This window comes from Enoplosus armatus, chromosome 23 (genome assembly GCF_043641665.1).
Source record: "Enoplosus armatus isolate fEnoArm2 chromosome 23, fEnoArm2.hap1, whole genome shotgun sequence".
Taxonomy (NCBI): Eukaryota; Metazoa; Chordata; class Actinopteri; order Centrarchiformes; family Enoplosidae; genus Enoplosus; species Enoplosus armatus.
This window is the reverse complement of record NC_092202.1, coordinates 1,203,899-1,222,632: the sequence shown is the minus strand read 5'-3', so window position 1 is coordinate 1,222,632 and position 18,734 is coordinate 1,203,899. Positions and strand designations below refer to the sequence as shown.

Genomic DNA, 18,734 nt, shown 5'->3' with positions numbered 1-18,734 from the left:
CACACGTATTAGCTGTAAAGCTGAGGTGGATCAGTCTGTCCCTGCGTTCATTCATTTGTCCTCCACCCTTGTTCATCCTGCAATCCATCCATCCACATTTCCTCCTCAACCTCTCCACTCTTCCCTCCCTCCCTCATCCCTCTCTCTCTCAGGAAAGCACACCATGCTACAGACGCTGCTGTCATCCCCAAACATTCCTCCATCCATCCATCCATCCCTCTGTCCTCTCACCCCCCCACCCCAAAGGAAGAAAGCCAGCACTCACCATGTTTTCCGAAGACGCAGGCGGCGAGTGAATGTGTGTCTATTTTCCAGCCTGAAGCCATCGCGTCATGATAGCATCTTGTTTGCTCCCTCTCCTCTCCTCTCTACTGTGTGTGTGTGTGTGTGTGTGTGTGTGTGAGTGAGTGTGTGGGAGGGGGGGGAGGATATCATCGTCACGGCAACACCAGCAGCTTGCAGCAGCAGCACCACCAGACTGAGGAGGAGGAGGAGGAGAAGGGGAAAGAGGGGGAGGATGGAGAGGGGGGCATCCATCGGGCCTCGCTGCAGCGTCCACCAATGAGGAGCAAGAGGAGAGAGAAAAGGAGAGAGGTGATTGGCTCATCTGTCTGTCAGTTATATGATGGTGTGGGCGTATGATTCTCTCTCTCTCTATTTATCCCAATGTCTCTCTCCCACTTGTAACAACTGAAAATAACTCTCTTTTGAATACATAAACATCTGTCACTATTCACTTTCCTCATTTAGTCGTTTTCACAATTTTCTTATTTCAAACACATTGTTATTATTACAAATCATTTTCATTAATTTACTATTACTATTATTACCTTCACTATTATTATTATTTCTTCTTTTAGTTTTATATGTTGTGCTGCTTTCACAAGTTGTGCTATATAAATAAAATCACCATTATTTTCAATATTTTTAACTACTATATATGTCACATATAATCGATATGATTATTTATTCAATTTATTCTATTAATTATATATAATATTGGACAAATAACATTAATAATAAATTCAACTGACACTCAATAACTAGGTTAATGATATAAAATAAATAATACAATTACAGGTGCTGACGACTGATGAGAACTAACATCTAACATAATATTAATATTGTTATGTTAGAATTCGTTTAGTATATTAATAAGCTAACTTTCTAATGGGTTTAACAATGTGACAAAAATTGAAAAATGAATTACATACATTCATGATTCTTGAATGTGTTTATGACTTCTATATATATTATATAAATAATACTCTTAATTAACTGCGCAATCACAAATTAGAGTCCAAAGCCGTATATACATACATGAATAAATCAATAAAATAAATACATAAATATAGAAGTAGTAAGTCAGTGATTTTGGACACATCTCATGTGGGTTACAGTCACGGTAAATGGTTCCAGTTCACCCTCCAGTCCAGTAGGTGGCGGTGCGGCGCCATCGAGCAGTTTACGAGCCGCCATGACAGAACAAAAAGAAGAGGACGGGCTGGCGGAGTCATTTGAAGCTGAGGAGTCAATCCGCCACGACGCCTTCTGTACCTCTGACGGTAAATATGGCGTTAAACGTAACTTTAGCCCTCAAATGGAAAGTTGTACGTATGAATCACAATATGTTGAAGCGCAATGTGGCGACATGTCCTGCAGATGAGGAGTTCATCGGACGGATGGTCGCAGATTGTCTCCGCACCGAGATGTAGAAAGCTTCTACACGTTGTTACTGTTGGCGGGTTTTTATTTAATGTGTCCAACATTTAATTTGGACCTAAATCTGCTTTCCATAACCATCGTCGTCGGTGGGAAATGAAAGCAAGTCGTCGTGTTACGATGTAGGAAACACAACGTGGTCCGACTTGTTATTCATGGCTGCTGGAAGACTTCGGCAGAGAAGCTGTAACGTTTGAAATGTGTCTGATGCCTTCAGACGCCGAAGAAAAGCGTTTCAATGTGGGAGAGTTGAAGTCGTGAAACACGTGGAGGCAAAGTCTCCTTACAGCTGTGAACCAACTGGTGTTCAACACTCACCGTGAACAAACAGTCAAACATTCAAGGTGTGAGAATGTGTTTGACCTGATTCTATTAACCGTTTCAGTTTTTATTGATTTGTGATTACCATGCATCCTTCTACGCTGTGATGACGTCATTTCCTGCCATTCGTAGTTTCCACCAGAGGTCTAAAGACCAAAGATGGTCCAAACCTTCCTTGGATGTCTGAGCGTTTTAGCAGCATGTGTCACCGAGTCTGAAGGAGCGTCAGAGCTTTCCAAACAAATTTATAACTGTTGACAAGAAAACCTTCTCAGTTTAAAAGCTGGAATACATGACTGGCTCCTCCACATTTTTTTGAATTTATTTTGCTCGGCCACATGAGACGTTTGCCGGCTTTCTAACACCAGAAATGTCCTAACAGGGTTACATCAGTCACCAAAGAAGACGACCTTCAGGGACACGTAGCGCAGCTGCCCAGCTGTGTCACCATGGACGATGCGACTAAATCTTCAGGGACAGGAAGCAGAAATGCATCCGCTCCGCTGAACCTGGGGACAGGTGAGCTGCTCACTGTATTTACTGTCTTTATCTGTTCGTGTTGTACCAACAGTAGGATTACAGTAAGACAAAAAAAACAATGTTACTCACAAAAGTTCAAAATAGAGCTGACACCAGTTATTTTTATTTATTTATTCTGATTAAATGTTCAGTCTTTGAAAACTGAGAGCTAAAGGTGACGTCTTCTTTTGTCGGCCCAACAGTCCAAAGCACCCAAATATTCCCTTTTTAAAATGATATAAAATACAGAAAAGCAGCAAATCCTCACACTTAAGAATCTGGAACCTTTTTTAGTTGAAGGACTAAACATCACATGGAAATATGTAGGAGACGTAACGTTTCATCATAGGTCAGCCTGATGAATGTTGGCTTAAAGCTGTGTTTTTGTTGAGTTAAACCAAATGAAGAGATTACTAAATAAGGTTTAACTGTGCAGACCTGTGTCTCTTCTTGATGAGTTTTTATATTTAAAAATCATGCTCGATTGGCGCCCGTAAGAATTCAAGAAAGTGTTTCCTGTTCCGGTGTGATGTCCTGAACTGCCGCAGATCTGCTCGCGTCGTGTCGCTGTGATGACATTATTTCCTGCCATTCGTAGTTTCCACCAGAGGTCTGCAGACCGAAGACGGTCCGAACCTTCCTTGGATGTCTGAGCGAACAGTTAAAGTTGATTACTTGTCTCGTAGCATCTCTTTTTGCTTTCTGAACTAACTTCATCTCCGTCTCACTTTCAGGGTGAAGTGGCGGCGCTGTCGTGTCCCTCAAAGTTAAACCAACCAAATGAACAGTGGTGGTGATCAAAGCTCGTGAAGCTGGTGTGTATGTTTTTAACTGTGGCGTGAATCTAAATCCAGCTCGCTGTGATGATGCCTTTTCCTGCCATTCGTAGTTTCCACCAGAGGTCTGCGGACCGAAGACGGTCCAAACCTTCCTTGGATGTCTGAGCGACTGAATGTTGATAATTTTTGTCTTTTTTAATATCGCCATAACTAAATCAATCTCATCTTTACTTTCAGGCTGGATGTGAAAGGCGTGTCTGGATCTTGGATCAGGTGTGTGCCTCTAACCTCCTAAAGGACCTTGAAGTAGAATGAGGGAATTCAACTCAACCTTGATCTCTTAACCACAATTCGCTGTGATGACATTATTTCCTGCCATTCGTAGTTTCCACCAGAGGTCTTTAGACCGAAGACGGTCCAAACCTTCCTTGGATGTCTGAGCGAATTAAAAGAAATGAATATAATGTTTGTCTGTCTTAAGCTTCACGACTAACTTGTCATTATGTCACTTTCAGGGGGCTGGCAGTGATTTCTTCCCTTCTGTCCAGCTAAAGGAAGAGTCAGCATGTTGGTGGTTATTGCCTGGTACGTAATTACGCACAGATAAACAAACCTACAGTTCGCTGTGATGATGCCTTTTCCTGCCATTCGTAGTTTCCACCAGAGGTCTTTAGACCGAAGATGGCCCAAACCTTCCTTGGATGTCTGAGCGAACTCAGTTGTAGTTGTGGCCATCAGCTCCAGAAGTTTTGTCTGTTAGCTAATTCTTCTCTGCTCCCACAGGCCGACCACGAACGAGGAGCTGCACTGCATCCATTTCTCTTCGATGACTATTCAGGAGGAGGATTTTGCACCTTCATTTATCAAAGTTTTTGAACGCCGAGATTTTTCTTTATGAAGAAAAAGATCTAACTGTTGCTGTTTTGAATTGTGGAAAAAAAAAGTTGAATCGAAGTGTTTGTTTAGAAAAGATGACGTGTCACATAAAATGTTTCATTGAGCTGAATAGAAATGGAATGAACTGAAACTTTGTTTTAATGAACCTCAATGGAATAAAAGCATTCATGTGAATTTTCTTTTGTCTCATCAGTGACTTTTGGTTGTTGGTAAAGAACCCATTATCAGTAGTGTAAGTTAAACTGACCTCCAGCAGCTGAGCAAAGGCCGCCTGATATAAATGAGTGAAACAATCCTTTTTCTTTCCTTCGAGGAGCTTGAGCTTTACTGTGAATATATATATATATATATATATATATATATATATATATATATATATATATATATATATATATATATATATATATATATATATATATATATACATATATATACATATATATATATATATATATATATATATATATATATATATATATATATATATATACATATATATATATATATATATATATATATATATATATATATATATATATATATATATATATATATATATATATATATATATATATATATACAGCTGTTACTGCTTCCGTGCCCGTTATCCAGTATTGACAGGTGTGTAAGCAGGTGGCGCATGCTCAGTGTGTCACAAACAGCCGCCTGACTGACTAAACGCGTGATTATTTACATGCGCGGAGAATTGTGACCCTCCCGGCCTTCCGTACACGCGACGCCTCGCAGCAGCCGTCAGCGGGGACGCTGCTGTCGGAGCACAGCCGTCGTTTGCCGGCTAGCTGACGCCGGGAGGCAACACAGAGCTAACAATGGCGGGTGTGCACCCCCAGGTGAGTAAACCGGAGATAATAACGCAGCTGCTCGCGCACTCTAAGCCCTAACGGACGTTTAAATGAGTAAAAAACGGCGGTTAACGGCGGCTAACGTCCCGAGCTAGCTAACTAGCGCCTAGCGGAGGAGTGCGGGGAACGAGCTGTCAGTGTCCCGGCTGATGCTGGCGGGACGTGGCAACACGGAGGCGTAATCACAGACAAGAATCGCCTGTTTTCACGATACATTTCATGTTGCTGACGGCAGCGAGCGCTACGGGCCGGGAGGCGCACTAAGTTGTGTTAACCTACATAAAACTGTCCAGTGAGAGCCACAAAGCTCCCAGCTGCTATTTCTGTCTCTGCCTCTCTGTTACAGGACGACCTGCTGAAAATGACACACAGAGAAAACTGGAAGTGAGTCGTGCCTGGTCCTCTGCCATTACACCCCCAAAACATGCACATTTTCATTATGAATACTGGACTGTGGAATCAGATGCTGCATTTCCCTCTCCACCCGTCCCTCCTCTGCACCTTCACCCCCCTGACACTTGTGTTTCCGGCCTCTTTTGTCTTTCTCCACCCTCACACACTGTTTTCTTCTTGGCAGGGTGCAGCACGAGCGAATGCACGTGAAGCACAGGGGTCACGAGGCCATGCATGCAGAGATGGTGCTGATCCTCATCGCCACGCTGGTGGTGGCTCAGATAGTCCTGGTGCAGTGGAAGCAGCGGCACCACCGCTCCTACAATGTGAGTGGTGATGTGTTGACTTTCATTCCCTCTGGCCAGACCTTGTTTCCCTGGAAAGGAACATCCTGGAACTCATTTACCCAAAGAGACTGCTCCTTTTCTGTCATTCAACCAACGGCGAACCTCTGCAAGGGCCTCTAATAAACACGGGTGTGGGGGGCGGAGGTTTCTGAAGCTCTTCGACAAGCTTACGTGTGTTTAGATGCAGTTTCAAGCTTTTTGATCATCTCTGAGTTTCCTGTGTGAAACCTGCTTCAAGCAGAAGGCCTCTGCTGTGGTTCACACAGGATGTGTGTCTGTGTAGCTTCACCCCAACTAATGGAAAAGTAATGCAGCGTAGGTTCACAGTGAACGTTTAGTACCGTACCGAGTGCGTAGATGGGAATGTTTGTATGACTCCAGCAGCTTTTAGTGTTTAGTGTCCACAAAGTTTAGGGGGCTCACAGGAGAAACGTTTAAAAGGATCATCAAGACCACGACAGCAGAGATATCCGGTGGGTCCCTGCTTGGTCTCAGGCTTGGTCTCAGGCTTGGTCTTAGGTTTGGTCTCAGGCTTGGTCTCAGGCTTGGTCTCAGGCTTGGTCTTAGGCTTGGTCTCAGGCTTGGTCTCAGGCTTGGTCTCAGGCTTGGTCTCAGGCTTGGTCCCAGGCTTGGTGTCAGGCTTGGTGTCAGGCTTGGTCTTAGGCTTGGTCTTAGGTTTGGTCTCAGGCTTGGTCTTAGGCTTGGTCTCAGGCTTGGTCTCAGGCTTGGTCTTAGGCTTGGTCTCAGGCTTGGTCTCAGGCTTGGTCTTAGGCTTGATCTCAGGCTTGGTCTTAGGCTTGGTCTTAGGCTTGGTCTCAGGCTTGGCGCCCAGATGGGTTGAGACTGACGACATCACAAGGGTTCTGTTCTCAGACGTGACAGAGCTGCTCTTTGTCAGTTCCACTTTAACATTTAATTAGTTTGTCTCAGTCGACAACATACAACACTCTGTATTCATAAACCCTCGATTCAGATGAGAAGCCGAGAAACAGAGGAGGGATCAGGACGGACAGACTAAAGAAGAAAAAGAATGACAATATTAAGTCAGTTAAAAAGTATAACATTAAGTGTCATTAACTGTCTCCTCCTCAGCTGGTGACTCTCGTCCAGATGTGGGTGGTTCCTCTGTACTTCACCATCAAACTCTACTGGTGGAGATTTCTGTCCATGTGGGGCATGTTCTCCGTCGTCACCAGCTACGTCATCTTCAGAGCCACTCGCAAGCCCCTGTCCTGCAGGACGCCGAGGTAAGAGGAGCCATGCTCGATACCCAAACGGCCTGACGTTCATCACTTCATCAGGTTTTCTCTGCAGCCGCTATAACTGAGTTTACATCAGAGTTTGGCATCGTTTCAATTTCAAGGATTCTGTTTCCGCTTATTGATTGAAGTTGTTGTTTTCTTTTTCAGTTTCTCATAATAGCACATCGTCACGATGGAACTGACAGAAAACTAAAGACACGAAAAAAATGAAAATGGGGTTAAGTCAGCGGCCCCCAACCTTTTAAAGCCAGCTAATATTTAATGTTCTCCTGAAAAATGTACGTGGACGTCCTGCATCAGCAGAGTCTGGGACGACGTCATCGTGACTTTAACCTCTGGGATAAACAAAAATAAATCTCTAAATCTCTGGGATTAACATCATTATTTTATAGAGCAAACGATGGAGGAAGTAACTGGCAGATTAACTGACGATGGAAGTAACTGTTAGCTGCAGCTGCATTTCTTCTGTATTCGGAGCGATTAGTCGATCAACAGGAAATGGTTTTGATCGCTGATCAGTCGCGTGTTTCTGTGTTTCTCAGGATGGTGTACAAGTGGTTCCTGCTGATCTACAAGCTGAGCTACGCAGTGGGCGTCCTGGGCTACCTGGCCATCATGTTCACCATGTTCGGCTTCAACGTCTTCTTCAGGCGAGTCGCTGCTGACAACCAGTAGCTCAAACGTCTGCCAGTTATCAGTGATGCATTTCCTGGCTGAATCCATGTTGTCCTGTTTAAATGTGATGCTGATTTACAAAATGGGTTTAGAAGGTCACAGGACCGAAACATGCAGGATAAATCTACCACTCCGCATCGTGGACTTCTCATAATGCTTTGTGCCTTGCTCGAGTGAAACAATGGACACTAGGGGGCGGTAGAGTATCTAAAGTATCTGTGTGCATATAAGGCGTCAAACAGAGGCTGACTGGAACCACAGCAAAGGGTTAAAGGCAAATATTGGGACAAAAACATAAAGTAAAATCCTCTCATTGGAGAAACTTGACTACAGAATATTTCACTATTTTTGCTTGAAAATGACAATTAATTAATGATCAAAATAGTTGTTGTTGTTTGTCAGCTAATTGTTTCAGCTGCTTGCAGAATGAATTGGGGAAACACTGTGAAGGTTTAGTGCAGATTCATCCCTGAAGCCAGCAATAAAAGCGTCTTTAGATTTACATTTCGATCTTAGCACCTTAACGGGCAGGCAGTTAAACATCAGACCTCGCGCTTTATTTTGAAAGCATAACAAAGAGGCTGTAAAGCCTGGATATATAATGGCCTTGTACAGTCTGGAGGCTCAGTGGAAGTCATCTGTCAATTTAAATGTCTCTCAGTTCAGTTAAGCACAGTTCATCTTTGATCTTTCTGTCTTTGTGCAGGATCAAGGCAGAGGACTCTATGGACGTAGGTGTGATCATGCTGTTTTACGGGCTTTACTACGGCGTCATGGGCAGAGACTTCGCTGAAATCTGCTCTGACTACATGGCTTCGACAATCGGTGTAGGACTTTTTAATAAATAAGTTGATTCTTCATGAAAACTGACTTTTCAATCCTAGTCAGCAGCCGTTAGATTCTGTATGATTAGATCAAATGTGTCAAACCGAAAGACGCTCCTTCTAACTGCAGAACTTGCCTGAGAATCATCATGTTTTTACGTTGTCTTCAATATCAAAGTCATCCAGTGAGAGTTGTTCATACATCCATGAGTACACTGCAGACAGGAGCTGCTAACAGATGATTCGGCTGCTTTTAATGGTGCCAGTAAAGAAATACAGGCTGAAAAATGAAATGAAATAAGGGAAAGTCCAAGAATAATAATAAAAGGAGTGACAAAATCCTTTCAGATGTAATTTGTTCATGTTGCACTAATCTCTTTTTTATATTATGTTCAGATGAAGTGTTGAAAACCTGTCGACCTCTGATTGTATTACATAAACACACATGTCGTCTTGCATGTGTGTGTGTGTGTGTGTTTTCAGTACTACAACAAGGGAGGCATGCCCAGCAGGAGCCTGACCAACGACATCTGTGCGGTGTGCGGTCAGAGGATCCTGGTGGACGTGGAGGAGGAGGGATTTATAGAAGACACCTACCAGCTCTCCTGTGGACACATGTATGTAAAGCTCAGTTGATCCCTGCAGGAGAAAAGACTCTTTATCTCTCCTGAGCCCTCACAGGGAGGTCAGAGGTCAAAGCCACCAAGTACATCATGTTATATCACTTTCATATTACTTTCATTTGACGCTTTTGTCCGAAATGACTTCAGCCTCCGTAGGAACAAGATCTAGATGCCCAGTTGTTGTCCGCCAAGAAATAGTTCCAGCACATAACCCCCCCTAAACAAGACAAACACGATATACTGTGTAAATGAGACAGCTTCCCCCTGTTTCCAGTGTTCGTGCTAAGCTAAGCTAACCACGTCCTGGTTCCAGCTCACGCAGACATGAGATCAGTCAGGTTGAGTTGATGTTGAAGAGGAAGCAGCAGGCAGGTCGCTGTGTTGTTAAGATGCTCCCGTTACCAACAAGGAGCCTTGAGCTTCTGCAGTTTAATCATCTTCAAACTTTTATTATATTAATGTTTCTGCCTTAACTTGCCCCGCCCCTTCAGATTCCACGAGTTCTGCATCCGCGGCTGGTGCATCGTGGGTAAGAAGCAGACGTGTCCGTACTGCAACGAGAAGGTTGACTTGAAGAGGATGATGAACAACCCGTATCCTTTCAGTCCGAAGATGCATTCAGTGCAACAAAGGCGTGATTGGACGGCTGTTTCGGCCCTGAACTGCTCAGGGTTCAGTAAATAATAAACAAAGCGCAGCTCGCAGCAGCATTAGTTAGCTAACGTCTCAGCCCCTCACTCCGAACGCTAACACGGCAGCAGGTAAACTGTTTTACTGTAGAAATACTGTGAGCACACTGTCGGGAGTCTAAACCTCCCCCCACTGATAAAACACAGCGTTTAACAAGCAGCTGCTACACAAATACAAACATGACTCATCAGTTTGAGAGGAACGTGATCTCTTCATCAACTGTTGAAATTCTCCCTGAAGTATTTTACTGCAGAGTAAGGGGGGGGGCAGTCGGCCTATTAATAGCCCTAATAGTAATAGAAAATGAAGTTAATACTGCCTCTTAAAATACACTCAACATCATGATGTGCACCATATTTCATTTTAATGTAAGCCCCCCCCCCCCCCACAGGACTCTCTCGTCCATCTCTCCTTAATTCCTTCATCTCCTGCCAGCTGGGAGAAGACTCATGTCCTGTACGGCCAGCTGCTCGATTGGCTCAGATATCTGGTCGCCTGGCAACCCATCATCATCGGTATCGTCCACGGGATCAACTTCTCCCTGGGCCTCGAGTAGAGCCACCCCCCCCCCACCCCCCAGGAGCGCTGCAGCGAGTTGGTCCTGGAGTGGAGAAGAAAGGTTTGGCAGCAGCGGCGTGTGGAAGTCAGCGCTGCAGGAGGTGATTCAGGCTGCTGCTCCAGTCCTCTGCTTCCTCACTACGTGTCGTCTGACTGAACGCTTCAGCTCCAGCGGAGTGGACCCACGTGGTCTGGGTCTCTGTGTTCAGAGGAGCTTTAAGCACAGACCCGGTGTTTGACCTCTTCAAAACGTTGACTGAAGAAAGACACAAGGACGTGATGGAGATGTCATGCATGTTGTTCTTATTGTGATAAATCATCGCTTTGCTTTGTTCTCTGTGTCATGAAAACGCCTTTTAAACAGTTTGATAGTTTGTTTGCACACTCCTCACTGCTGGATCTGTGGACTAACATGTTTCTGCTCAAACTGACTTCGTCGGCTGCAGATCCCAGCGCCTGCAGAACGTAGCGTTACATAACCTGTTTACATTTCACGTAACTTAGTTTATTACAAGAGTTTTATTTGGGACGTCTGTTCTGTTCTGTCGTCATTTGTATGAAGCTGAAGTTGGTGGTAAACGGTCAGCTTATGGTAGCAGAAGTCTATTCTTCGTCTGTTCTAGTTACTATTCCTCCAACGTGGCGGCCTGTTCTCGTAACTATGGTAACCACCCTCCAAACATTCAGTACGTCACGAGTTGCTGCGACAGGAAGAAAACTTTCTTCTGCCAAATCAAGTTGACGTTGCTTTGTTATCAAGACTGCTGCTGATATTAACTTTGTATTTATTAAATATTTCTAAAACCTCATCAGTGTGTCAGAAAATGTATTTCTACACAAATTCTCCATGTCAGACTTCCTGTTTGGTTTCCTCAAAGCTCCCGTTATCTTTACATTCAGTTTCCTGTCACGTTGGAAAAGGTTCTGACACTGAAACATCTGCAGCCAATCAGGTACAAAATAGGCATTTTGATTACGTAAACAAAGGCATCCGACTTTTCCCCCCACTCTGATCTCAGCAGGGTGGGGAGACACTACATCATCCACTGTGATGGAGCTCGCAGTGATGGAGGCTCTCGAATCAAAGACACACAGTGAGCCGAGTGTTCAGATGAAAACAGTGTGAAGCTGAATGACTGTCGGACGCACAAAAGCTTTATTGGTGATACTGTAGCTGCCGTGAACACAGTGAGCAAACAGCGAGACACCGAAAGAGCTGAGAGGGAAAACAAAAAGGGGGGGGGGGGGTTCTTTTTGATTCATTCACCACTAAAAAGAGTGTACTTTCTGTGGGTTTGCTTTCTCTTCGTCACTTTCTTTCCTCTCAGTCATCCCCCTCTCCTCCTCTCAAAGCCTCGCGGAGACTCCTCCAGAACTCCCCACTCCTCTCCTCCTCCTGAGGCCACTCCAGGTAGGTGGTGGAGCTCATGAGTTTTCGCAGTTTGCAGAAGCGTTTGGGGATGTCGTCCTTGGACAGCGGTTCCAGCAGGATCAAGATGGCCGCGTCTCTGCCGGCGTTCCCATCGAAAAGCCAGAAGTGGGAGAAGTCCAGCTCGTAGCGGCACCAGTCAGACTGGACAAAGTTCTCTGAGAGGATGAAGACGGTCCGCCGGCTGCGCTCCATGGCGCTCATGATGTTGTCCACGATCCAGTGTCCAGGAAGGAAGTCTCGCTTGTGGAGGCACAGGGTCAGAGGCCGGGGGTTCCTGGGATTCGCAGAGTCTTCATCGTCCCTGTAAGAGTAAAACCAGAGAGCAGGTGATGTTTCCCCACAGGTTTGGACTTTATTTGTGGCAGGTGGGGTTCTTGCATGCTTCTAATTTTTTAAATCCTTGAAGCAAAGTGGCAAGTGATGTGGTTTATACTAATCATCTTGTACTAAACTTAAATCAAGATTTTTTAAAGATTTACCTCATGGAATGAGTCAGGACACAAAAAGTTAAGTACCTTGGAAATACCACATGGTGGCGCAAATATCGTTTTCCTTGGTTTGTGGCCTAATTTTCAGATTTATACTGAAAACGTGTTCTAACAAAACGTTCAAAAAGGTCTGACTTTACCTTGGCTCCTCCAGCTCAGGTACCAAGAAGTTTTCCACCCAGCTAGCATCCCTCTCGCTGTAGGACACAAAGGCGTCAAAGGATAGCAACGCCTCTGAACCCGCTGTGTCTCGGTGTCGCCGCCGCCTTGAGCTACGCTTGGCCTTCAGCCACGCCCACGTCATCTTCAGGTACCAGAATGCATGGAGGCGCCACAGCAGGACACACACCACAACGCCAACAAACAGCGCCACCCCACAGCTCACGGACACAAACAAAACCCGGTGGCACTCCACAACAGAGAGGCGGACTCGACCCACCGGTTCCCCCTGCAGGTAGAGAGGAGAGTCGCAGACGTAGCTCTCCTCTCCATCTGATAAATGCACGTCTCCGCCTCCTTTAATGCCCGACTGGAAGAACGCGACAAAGTCACAGGAGCAGACGAATTTGTTCTGACCAACCTTGAGGCTCTGGAGTCGTCTGTATGGCTGGAGGTCTGAGCGGTCGAACATGTTCAAGGTGTTTGACTGTGGAGGAACCAGGAGGGGGTCACGCTGGGGAATACAAAGAGGACTAGAAGAAGATATACAAGATGTGATTGTTTCTTACCTGTATAGTCAGTGTTTGCAGACTGGGGAACAACCATCCAGAGGGCAGCCTGAAAAACTTGTTCCCAGAGAGGTGGAGCTCTCTCAGGGCGGGCAGGACCAAAACAAAGCTGCTGAGATCATTATGGCTCAGATCCAACACCTGTACATGAGAAAGTATGTATGTTGTGATGGTGTCAGGTCTGTCAGGATTACTGCTACACGGTCCGCTCTCAGTACCTCCAGAGTCGCGGGGAGACAGTGGGTGATGTTTGTAAGTTTAGTCCTGGAGATGTTGAGGTATCGCAGGGTGGAAGGCCAGGAGCAGCCCTGGGGCATGGAGATGTATCCGTTCCTGCTGATGTCCAGGTGGGTCAGTTTGGAGAGCTTCGCTACCAGCCAACTCACCGTGGACAAAGACTGGACAGCAGAGGGACAGAGGCAGACAAGTCTTCAGGCAGCAGGTCATTTCTTCTTCAAACCTGGGGCCTCATTTTTAAAAGCATTCTTGGATTTATACATCAAGGGGCCCAACATTTGCTTTCATTTTCTCTTCCAAGTACGTAAAACTGAAGAGTGCTAACGATCTGTCATCGCTTGTGTTCCTGGACTTCTTCACAAAAATAACACAGTTTCACGAAGGCACCTTCAGAGCGTTTCCGCTGATGTTTAAGACTCGGAGGTCCTTCAGCGTGCCGTCTCCGTCGCACAGTGTCTCCGCCAGAGTCATGTCAGTCAGCAGGTTGTCTGACAGGTCCAGGTACTGCAGGTTGATCAGCAGGCGGGACGTGAGACAGGGCATCACAAACACCTGAGGGGAAAAGTCACGCTTCACTAATTAAGTTCAGAAAGTTTGAATAAAATGTACACTCATCATTAATTTATTTTGCCAATGAGAGAAATAAGTGTGAACTGAAATACTTTCCCTCGTGATACCTTTCAATTTGGACCACAGGAAAATAAATATTAACAGTTCTGAAAGTCCTAAAATCAGAATTATGCGATGAGAGTTTTTAGTAGAAAATATGAGATTGCAGTCGGTATTCATTAGACTTCATTCTTTTTCCACTGAATTCTGAACTTAACTTTGATGTTGGACATCTGACTTTAACATCAAACATCTAGTTTTATTCTCACTTTTTTTCCTGGTCAAATGTTGGGACTTCCTCGCTCTGGCTACGTAGTGGATTGATGCAGTAGCTACATCGTGTCGCCTTGTTCCTTACCTGAGTGTTTATAACGGACACCTTCCTGGGGTAGTGCAGCAGGAAGCGCAGCTGCAGAAGCGAGACGAACTGAAAGACATTCAGCACCTCGAGGTTTCGTATGAAGAACTCGTCGATGCTTTTATGATCGGTCTTTCTGGCTCGCTCCCACCTAACACCAACCGAAAAACATCAAACTATCCATTCGAGCAACAGCTGTACACTTGTAAATATTATGAACTGTCTTTTCAGTTATAGGTTTCTCCTTTCAATACAGGTTTTCAAATCGAACATCATCAACTTTATTAAGAAAACATCACTTAATCGTAATCACATAACTATTTACATACAAGATTTTGAGAAATGAAAGTTGAAAAAGCGAGAAAGTGGGTAAGTTGGCAACACTGGGTTCGACAGCTCAACCGGCGTGCTGGTTTCCTACCTGCCCTCGCCTGTCAGCGTGGCGTCTTCCAAGGACAAGGAGGTGAGCGGCACTCCATCCAACACCACCAGGAGGTCAACAATGGCCTCGTCGGACACAAAAAGGTTGCAGAAGGTCATGTACCTGAAGAGTGACATCACAGAGGAGCGACTGGTTGGTTTGTCACTACCGTGTTTCCGGTAGTGACTCTTTGCCTTAAGAGCATATGATCAAGGATCTTTTAGCATAGCAACGTGTTAGCTCAGTGCTTCATGAGGAATTCTGCATGAATGCTGTAACAGAAGTAAAGGAGATCGTGGCCTGACCTGACTCTCCTCCTGGCTGTCTCTCTGAAGGGCTGAACAGACTGATTCCCAGTCAGATGGAGGTCTTTCAGAACGATAGGCGTCTCAGGGTACGACACGTCACCGAGCACAGCCGAGGCTAAGGACTGGTTTGTTGAAAATGGACCGTGGAGGCTCAAAGTGACGCGACCCAGCGGCCAAACGTCCGCTAGAGCACCGTACTCGTACCTGCAGAGAGATAAAGAGACAGGAGACCTTTAAAGAGCAGGGCATCAGATCAGTGCTTCAGTCTTTGGTGTTTACATTTTCCCTCCGTACATCTTAAATTATATTCTATATTTTTCTTGTTATCGTCAACTAATTCCATGAAAAGACCAAACGTCACACGCGTTTGACTCAATCCCACATATCTGCTGCCCGAAATACTCACTAAAGCAGCTGAAAAGATCTGTAATTATAATCCATCTGCTGAATTTTGATCATGTGAAGTTAGATAATATCTATAATCTAACGTCTTTTAGCTGTGGTCACTGCATCTACTAAACTCTACCAGAGGGTTTGAATTCGATACTACCACCAGGAGGCGCCATAGTTTTAACGTTTGACACATACAGGCTTCAGTTACTTTAAAGAATCGTGTTTCCTGTCCTTGTGAGGACATCAACACAAAGACACAGTGTCAGTCAAGCACCTCGTCAGGTTGTTGGCCAGCACGGTGAGCTCCTCCAGCTGAGTGACTCCAGACAGATCTCCTCTCTTTAGCTCCTCCAGAGCAGGACCTCCAAACCCCAGCCTCCTCAGTCTGACCAGCCTCTGAAACACTGGAGAAGAGCCCAGGCAGCTGGAGGAGGGGGGGGGGGGGAGAACAGAAGAAGCTGGACACCATCATATGTGATGTGGAGGTTTCTGCTCGGTCTTTAAACTCTAACTTGAGTGCTTTACCTGTATGGGTTGTTGAGCAGGTTGAGCTCCTGCAGAGCTCCCAGCTTGCTGAACCATTTGTGGTTGACGGCTGTCAGCTGGTTGTCAGACAGATCCAGCTCCTCCAGGCTCCACAGAGAGTCAAACGCTGACGGATGGATCACAGCTAGTCCGTTACCTGGAGGAAAAAAAACAAATTATATTACTACTTATAGTAAATGTTGATATCAATGTATTATTCATGCTAGGATGTTATTTAGATATCATATATACAGTATATACGTGCATATTTTATTGTTCAACATGTCTTTGCCAGTAAGACAGTCAAAGCTTCATGAGAGCTTTCTTAGCTTTGACAAATACAGTACAGTAGCAGATCCCCACAAACGCACAAATACGGACAGAAAACCTCAAAAAAACATCACGACTCCACTTAATCACTTAATCAGTTCATGCACTGTTCACATGCATTATAACATATCTATTCTATACAGCCAATAAAATCCCATCAGCGTTACCGTGGAGACGCAGAGCCCTCAGTCGCGCGTGGCCCGTCAGATCATCAGCGGTCACCACGGTGATGTTGTTGAAGGAGAGATCAAGAGTCAGGGCGCGGTCCGTTACCGTGGGAACACGGGCGAATCCTCCGCGGGAGCAGTTACAGGAGAGTCGCAGGTCACAGCGGTCGCAGGATGGGGTTGAGCTCTGACCCCGGCACAGGGAGAGGAGGAGGAAGAGGATGGTGAAGTAAAGGTTGGTTGGCTGTCCCATACTGCAGGTTTGGAGGAGAGGTGTATGGAAACAGGGACGGAAGGAAAAGAGTGATCGAGTGAATTTATCAGATAGTGAGACGAAGTGAATGAGTCCGAGCAGCAGGAGGCTACTGAGGCGCGTAACAAAAGCAACAGGAACTCCGGGAGGAAGTGGGATACAATAAAAGAGGAAGTCTTCATTTTATTGTGACTTTTACAAGGTCTTTATATACAACACAGTTCTCCTGAAGTGAGTGAATATATCAACAAGCAGAGAGGACTTTAATTTGTCACTCAGGACTCATACACTGTATGTGTGTACCTGTACAACATTTCAGATCCATTTTATGGCTGAACATGTGATACCACTGGCATTAATCTGCTGCTTTAACAGCCTCCACTCTTCTGGTTTCAGGCTTTCCACCAGATTTTGGATCCTGGCTGCAGAGATTTTCTCCCATTCTGACACCAGAGCATCGAGGCTCAGCAAAATTCATCCTGGCATCTCCTCGAGGCATGTGGCTCCACAAGCTTTGTGACTACTCATAGAGCTCGTAGCTACTGCAGCTGCCGAGCAAACGCGCCAACCAGCCGGGACAAGCAAACTTGTTAGCTTGGTCGCTAACGGGACAATAAGTTCACACGGTTTATTCAAAAGACGTATTTGTATCATCGACTCCTGTCTAAAAACCAAATGCCCCTTTTGAAAAAGACCGAACGTGTCGAGAGAGAGAGAGAGTAAAGTTATGACCCTTAAATTCAAATGAAGCAGTAAGAAAGCGTGATCAGCAAGAGACACCATAAAACCATAAAAACTGACGCTGCTTTGTGCCAATTTCCCAATTTCCTTTTTACTGGAAACCTCCCTCATGAGACATTAAGTCATTCTTATTTTGGGAACTCAAACGACAGTCATTCTGTTTTATAGGCCTCATTTTCTTCCCTTCTTCTGTCGTTTATCTGTTTATCTGTGACACAGCTGGACAATTTCCTGTGTCATAAAAAAACTGCAAAATAACTGAAAGCTATTTCAGTCAAACTTCAGACATGATGGCATGTAAAAAAAAAGTAAATGTTCTGTTGTAAGTCAGCGACACCTTACCTGAGTACCGGATTTTTTTGCAGCGCTGATTCCTGATAATGAGGGAAAAACTAATTCAAATTGAGAGAGTCGAGAGAATGAGTTAAAAGAGTGTCTTTGTGACTGTATAGAGAGGAAGTAAAAACTCTGAGGGGACAGCTGGAACCAAGTGTGAAAAGAGGTAGTGAGCATGAAAATGTACTTTCGGGAGGAAACCTGTGAGAGTGTGTGCCTGTAAAGATGAACGAGTGCATGACGACGTTTAAAGGAAAAATACAGTAAATTCATCTTTTGCTCATTTTCAGACTTGTTAGACACAAAAGGTCAAATTGTTTTAAAGAAAATAACGTTTTTCAGTTGAAATACGTCTATTTGAAAAACTTTAATCACACTAAATTTTATCACCTCCACTATGACTGTAGAAACAAGCTGACGTAAAGCAGCCAAATGTTGTATTATCTTGTATGCGGTTTCTGTTACATAATACACTATAACAGCTGTATGTACAGGACCGTGACCACAATGACTTCCGCTGTCTTTCTGGCTCTAACCACCACTCCCCCCAAACAAAGCTCGCAAACATGTTCTGCTTTTGGAAAGAGAGCAGCTCTACAATACTTTACAAGCGACGGAATAAGAAGAGACAAGTCTTCCAAAAATGATGAAATCATTTGATACCAGCTGTCACTAGGAAGATGTGCAAAATAGTACCATCAAAACACGTCATACAGCATACAGCTCTGTCCATGATGTTAACAATAACAACTGAGTGTAGAATTTAACTATTAACTGCAGAATATCTGACCAATATCACCAAGACTCAAAAGTATTGGTTCTTTAAAAAAAAAGGGGTACTTTTCAAAATGTCCTCACTTTGCAAAATGTCCCCACTTTGCACAATGTGCAACCTTCCAAAAATGTCCCCACTTAACAGAAAAGTCCTCCCTGTT

The 18,734-nt window shown here is 44.7% G+C and overlaps 2 protein-coding genes, 1 long non-coding RNA gene, 5 other non-coding genes and 1 pseudogene across 10 annotated transcripts; 8 read left to right on the top strand and 1 right to left on the bottom strand.

Annotated features, from left to right (window-relative positions):
- LOC139306222 (ladderlectin-like) overlaps nt 1-18,734 on the top strand; it is an 87,840-nt pseudogene that overhangs the window by 61,568 nt on the left and 7,538 nt on the right.
- On the top strand, nt 1,526-4,412 carry LOC139305724 (uncharacterized). 2 transcript variants are annotated; one of them, XR_011599326.1, is made up of 6 exons: nt 1,526-1,565; nt 2,426-2,562; nt 3,297-3,377; nt 3,579-3,614; nt 3,857-3,926; nt 4,125-4,412. It is a non-coding gene; the product is annotated as an uncharacterized lncRNA (long non-coding RNA). The 2 variants fall into 2 exon arrangements; XR_011599328.1 differs by lacking the exon at nt 1,526-1,565 and adding an exon at nt 1,867-2,066.
- Nucleotides 2,142-2,234, top strand: LOC139306353 (small nucleolar RNA SNORD14). The gene has a single exon (XR_011599439.1). It is a non-coding gene; the product is annotated as a small nucleolar RNA SNORD14 (small nucleolar RNA).
- LOC139306370 (small nucleolar RNA SNORD14) lies at nt 3,127-3,219 on the top strand. Its single transcript, XR_011599455.1, has one exon. It is a non-coding gene; the product is annotated as a small nucleolar RNA SNORD14 (small nucleolar RNA).
- Nucleotides 3,418-3,510, top strand: LOC139306352 (small nucleolar RNA SNORD14). Its single transcript, XR_011599438.1, has one exon. It is a non-coding gene; the product is annotated as a small nucleolar RNA SNORD14 (small nucleolar RNA).
- Nucleotides 3,693-3,785, top strand: LOC139306369 (small nucleolar RNA SNORD14). The gene has a single exon (XR_011599454.1). It is a non-coding gene; the product is annotated as a small nucleolar RNA SNORD14 (small nucleolar RNA).
- LOC139306371 (small nucleolar RNA SNORD14) lies at nt 3,962-4,054 on the top strand. The gene has a single exon (XR_011599456.1). It is a non-coding gene; the product is annotated as a small nucleolar RNA SNORD14 (small nucleolar RNA).
- On the top strand, nt 4,975-10,471 carry rnf175 (ring finger protein 175). 2 transcript variants are annotated; one of them, XM_070929659.1, is made up of 9 exons: nt 4,975-5,089; nt 5,448-5,485; nt 5,679-5,820; nt 6,934-7,088; nt 7,646-7,753; nt 8,485-8,605; nt 9,086-9,219; nt 9,717-9,818; nt 10,351-10,471. In XM_070929659.1, exons 1-9 carry the CDS (start codon nt 5,069-5,071, stop codon nt 10,469-10,471), a joined length of 942 nt encoding a protein of 313 aa, XP_070785760.1. In that variant the 5' UTR covers nt 4,975-5,068. The 2 variants fall into 2 exon arrangements, with proteins under 2 accessions (XP_070785760.1, XP_070785761.1); XM_070929660.1 differs by having other exon boundaries at nt 9,717-9,826; nt 10,350-10,471.
- Nucleotides 11,576-16,722, bottom strand: LOC139305718 (toll-like receptor 2). Its single transcript, XM_070929658.1, has 11 exons — nt 16,470-16,722; nt 15,973-16,129; nt 15,722-15,871; nt 15,052-15,258; nt 14,747-14,869; nt 14,326-14,476; nt 13,746-13,910; nt 13,340-13,519; nt 13,122-13,262; nt 12,534-13,039; nt 11,576-12,206 (listed from the first exon to the last, which is right to left on the bottom strand). The coding sequence occupies exons 1-11, from the start codon at nt 16,720-16,722 to the stop codon at nt 11,798-11,800; spliced, it is 2,442 nt and encodes an 813-aa protein (XP_070785759.1). The 3' UTR covers nt 11,576-11,797.

Bases quoted from the DNA above. Each gene is read 5' to 3' on its own strand.
- rnf175 (XM_070929660.1), top strand. From the start codon at position 5,069: ATGGCGGGTGTGCACCCCCAG. The intron at 5,821-6,933 runs GTGAGTGGTGAT...TCTCCTCCTCAG, and splicing joins GGCACCACCGCTCCTACAAT to CTGGTGACTCTCGTCCAGAT. The intron at 8,606-9,085 runs GTAGGACTTTTT...GTGTGTTTTCAG, and splicing joins ACATGGCTTCGACAATCGGT to TACTACAACAAGGGAGGCAT.
- LOC139305718 (XM_070929658.1), bottom strand. From the start codon at position 16,722: ATGGGACAGCCAACCAACCTTTACTTCACCATCCTCTTCCTCCTCCTC. The intron at 13,040-13,121 runs GTAAGAAACAAT...GTTCCTCCACAG, and splicing joins TGCAAACACTGACTATACAG to TCAAACACCTTGAACATGTT. The intron at 12,207-12,533 runs GTAAAGTCAGAC...TTACTCTTACAG, and splicing joins CCTGAGCTGGAGGAGCCAAG to GGACGATGAAGACTCTGCGA.